The following is a 4,532-nucleotide window of genomic DNA, read 5'->3' as shown; positions in this document are numbered from 1 at the left end:
TTACAAGTCGAGTACTCGTTTGCATGCAGTCACTTACTCGGGGAAGAGCGGAGGAAAGCAAACACGGTCCCCTCAGAACTGAAATGTAATTCTATTTTCTCCCTTCTCTCCCCAGTATTTGCAATTGTCTGTGTCAATGCCTTTGCTTTACTTTAGGGAGAGATTTGCTTCCCGTCACCGGGAGGGTTTCCCCGGCTGTCGGAGCAGAGCTGTCAGCCCCGCCGAGCCCCGCTCCCCGCGCATCTCCCCGGGCACCTCCCGCGGCCCCGCGCTCGCTGCCGGCCGGACCCGGGGCGCGTTCGGGGCATTTTGGGGCATTTCCCCGCGCTGCCCTCGCACCGGGGCCGTTTCCATAAAGTTGGAAGCGGCTCCGCGTGTGCGGGGGCTGGGGGTAAGCTGACCGCTCGCAATTCGCTCCGGGCCGGCAGCGGGCACGAAGGGACTTTGTTATATTTAGAACAAAGGGACGGGCAGGATGGCCCCGAGCCCTCCTCCTTTGCGGATTGCCGAGGCCGAAAACGAACGGAGAGGGGTGAGAGGAGGGGGGGTGGGGGGGGAAGAGAATAAATAAGAATAAATAAATAAAAGAGGCGGTGGCGCGGGAGGGGGGAGCACCGGGAGGAGCGGGGCTGGGAGCGGCGGCCGCTCAGCTGGCGCTGCGGAGCTGTCACGGCGCCGCCCGCCCCCGCCGCCCCCGCCGCTGCCGCCCAGCCCGGCCCGGCCCGGCCCGGCTCGGCCCGGCCCCGCCGCCGCTCTGCCATTGGCGAGGCCGCCGCCGGCCCCGGCCCCCGCCGCGCTGTCGGCGGGCACGGCCGTATAAGAAGCCAAGGGGGGCTGCGCTGCGAAGCACAGCTGCACAACGAGCGCTGGAGGCGGCAGCTACCAGCGGAGCCCTGTTTTTTGTTTTTTTTTTTTTTTTTTTTCCTCCCCTCGTCCCCCCTTTTCTCCTTTTTTTTTTTTTCGCCTTTTTCTCCTCCTTCCTTCCCCTCCCTCTTCCCTCCTCCCCTTCCCCTGCTCCGCCGAAAACTCCCGTGCAAAGCCCGAAGCGCGCTCGGGCTGGAAAGTTGCGGCAGGCTGCGGAGCTCCGCGGCTGCGGGGAGAGGAGAGGCTCCGGACTTACAAACCGCGGACGGGGGCACGGGTTAGACGCCGCGCACCGGCCTTCTTCCAGCGCCGACCCGGAGGCAGCATCTTTGTTTTGCTTTGCTTTTGCCCTCCTGCTGCTGCCGCTGCTCCTTTCGGCGTGCAGCCCGGCGGCTGAGTGCTAGGAGCTGCCGCAGCCCGCCGTGCGCTGCGAGCCCGCACCGAAAGGCAGCAGGCGGCCGGGCGTCCTCGGGCTTTGTTGCTCCGAAACGAGAAGCCCCAAGAAGCCGGGAGAAGGAGGCGGCCGAGGGGGGAGCGGCGGAAAGGAAAGCGAGGAAGCCGAGGCCAAGTTTCTTTGGAGTAAAGGAGAGCGGGCAGCCCTCTGCCAGGCTGCACGCTGGAGTGAGGTCTCCAGCCCCCTCCGCCCGGAGAGGTGCCCCCAAGACAGCGATGGCCGGAGAGCTCAGCATCGGAGCCGAGCTGCCCACCAGCCCCCTGGCCATGGAGTATGTCAACGACTTCGACCTGATGAAGTTCGACGTGAAGAAGGAGCCCCTGGGCAGGAACGACCGCTCGGGCAGGCACTGCACCCGCCTGCAGCCTGCCGGCTCCGTCTCGTCCACCCCCATCAGCACTCCCTGCAGCTCTGTGCCCTCCTCGCCCAGCTTCAGCCCTACCGAGCAGAAGACCCACTTGGAGGACCTGTACTGGATGGCCAACAGCTACCAGCAGATGAACCCCGAGGCGCTGAACCTCACCCCGGAGGACGCGGTTGAAGCCCTCATTGGGTCCCACCAGGTGTCCCAGCAGCTGCAAGGCTTTGAGAGCTTCCGGGCCCACCACCATCATCATCATCACCATCACCAACACCACCACCAGTACCCCGCGGTCACTCATGAAGACCTGGCCGGCAGCGGGCACCCTCATCACCACCATCATCACCACCACCAGGCCTCTCCCACCCCTTCCACCTCCTCCAACTCCTCCCAGCAGCTCCAGAACTCGCACCAGCAGCATCCCCCCTCCAGCAGCGTGGAAGACCGGTTCTCCGATGACCAGCTGGTCTCCATGTCCGTGAGGGAGCTCAACAGGCACCTCCGAGGCTTCACCAAAGACGAGGTGATCCGCCTCAAGCAGAAGAGGAGGACCTTGAAGAACAGGGGCTATGCCCAGTCCTGCAGGTACAAACGTGTCCAGCAGAAACACCACCTGGAGAATGAAAAGACCCAGCTCATTCAGCAGGTGGAACAGCTCAAGCAAGAAGTGACCCGGCTCGCCAGAGAGAGAGACGCCTACAAGCTCAAGTGTGAGAAACTTGCCAGCAATGGCTTCAGAGAGGCCGGCTCCACCAGTGACAACCCGTCTTCCCCTGAGTTCTTCATGTGAGTGCTTAACAAAAATAATTAAAAAACAAAACAAAAAAAACCTACCCCACACCTGAATCCCGACCCCCATCACCTTCCCCCCCGCTCCCATCCTCTTCTGACATCTTCATCCATCTGTCTGCTTGACTAGAGAGAAAGAAGGAGAGAAAAATAGAGACTTGATTTTTTTGCAGCATCCAAACTTCTAGATTAGCTGTGGGAAAAGTAGGCTGGGGGTGGGGACGGGAGAGGTAAAGTGCAACTTTTTGACTTTCGTTTGTGAGTTAGAGAGAGGGACCGAGGCAGAGGCAAAGGAGGAAAGGACAAGTGAAGCGTTTTATAGATCGCTTGCTTGCAGAACAAGATGGACTTTAAGAGAATAATAATAAAAAAGGACAATGAACAAGCCATCTATAACATACTGTCTGCTCGGAAAGAGAGGACATATACAGCACCATCTCATGCACAATTTACCTGCTTGGAAAAAGAGAATAAATAAAAAGGACAATATATGCAAACTCTTCATATATTGCCTGCTTTGAGAAATAAGTTACAGGACTCAGATGGGACATTCAATCTAAGAAAGGAAAGAAAGAAAAACTCATCAGTTTTATTGCCTGCTTGATTATATAGAAAAATACGAAAATCTGCATTAAAAATATTAATCCTGCATGCTGGACATGTATGGTAATAATTTCTATTTTGTACCATTTTCTTGTTTAACTTTAGCATGTTGATCATCGATCATAGATTTCTGTTGTTGTTTTGTTTCATCGATAAGAAAAGCATCACAAGTTATCAAAACTTTTTACTGCTTGTGCAGTTTTGTTCGTTGGTTTTGCTCTTATTTTTCTTTTATGGTTGTTAGCTTGTAAATATCTGCTACTTCAAACCGCACAGGAAAAACAAAAAACAAAAACAACATTTCAGCAGGCTGGTTATACGGTTTGTTTGGTATTAAAGAGATACTTAAAAAGAAGTTATGGGCATTTTGCATTCAAAAAAAAAAAAAGGAGAAAAAAAAAACTTTGTATATCTGGTGCACTTTTAAGTTGTATTTTTTTTAGTTTTCATTTTGGTTTTTGTTTGTTGGGGCAGAAGATAAAACGCCTGAATGGCATTGACAAACCTAAACTTAAGAGGGAAAAACTCTCATCGGTCACTAGAGCCTACTGCATGCCTTAAAGTGGCAGCGAAGCTCTTTCCTTCAGGACGATTCCCAGCCTGTAGTGGTTAGACCTGGCCATGCAGCCTCCCTTCTGATTGTAAACTCAGGAAACGAGGGATGGACGAGACATATTTTCCTTTTCAGAAAAAGCTGCCCCTGCATTTTCAGTAAATAGGGAAAAAGCCACCCTCCTGGTTACGAGGCAAGTCGCACGGCAGCAAGTGGTCCGTGTCCCCATGGAGTTAGGTTTCTCAATGGTAGCAGTAGATGAGTGGGCTGGAAAAGCATATAAAACTAAAACTTTTATTTGAGAAGACATACTGCAACTTTTAAGTGTATTCTTTTGCAATGATTTGTAATCTGCTTCTCTGCTTCCCTACGCAGCGAGTGAAAGTTTTAGCCAAAATTTATTTGCAGTTGTATAGTAGTAGTAGTTGGGAGTCTTATGGGTGTTTTTATTACTTTTTTTTTTTTCCTCCTGCAGGTCAGTAAAAGGATTTACGTTGCACTGACAAAAATACCAAAATGAAAACTTATTTTTTAGTTTCCTTTTAGGATAGCTGGCACTGCTGGCCGGATGCATTTTAAGTTTGTATTAGTTTATAAATTAACAGTAATAACAAGATTGTAATGAACAGCATGGTGCTTGCAGTTTTAAATATTGTGGATATTAGTCATGCATCAGAAAACGATCTTTGGTTTTTACTGATTCAACTGTGTTGAAATCAAAACATTGCAGCAGCGGAAAAAAATTGTTTTTATTTCATGTAAAGTTCTGAAGGGATCAATTTCAAATCCTGCTTATGATATGAAAAATATTAAAAAACCTGGTCTATTGTAGTTTTATTCAGACTGGTTTCTGTTTTTGGTTATTAAAATTGTTTCCTATTTTGCTTATTAAAATCATTGAAATGGCA

The 4,532-nt window shown here is 51.3% G+C and overlaps 1 protein-coding gene across 1 annotated transcript; it reads left to right on the top strand.

Moving 5' to 3' along the window:
• Window positions 1-848: 848 nt before the first annotated feature.
• On the top strand, window positions 849-4,532 carry MAFB (MAF bZIP transcription factor B). The gene has a single exon (XM_005012046.5). The coding sequence runs from the start codon at window positions 1,534-1,536 to the stop codon at window positions 2,467-2,469; it is 936 nt and encodes a 311-aa protein (XP_005012103.1). The 5' UTR covers window positions 849-1,533; the 3' UTR covers window positions 2,470-4,532.

This window comes from Anas platyrhynchos, chromosome 21 (genome assembly GCF_047663525.1).
Source record: "Anas platyrhynchos isolate ZD024472 breed Pekin duck chromosome 21, IASCAAS_PekinDuck_T2T, whole genome shotgun sequence".
NCBI classification, from domain to species: domain Eukaryota; kingdom Metazoa; phylum Chordata; class Aves; order Anseriformes; family Anatidae; genus Anas; species Anas platyrhynchos.
The sequence above is the reverse complement of the archived record's forward strand: the minus strand, read 5'-3'. Positions and strand labels throughout refer to the sequence as shown.

Excerpts from the sequence above, each read along its gene's own strand:
- MAFB (XM_005012046.5), top strand. The coding sequence starts at position 1,534 with ATGGCCGGAGAGCTCAGCATCGGAGCCGAGCTGCCCACCAGCCCCCTG.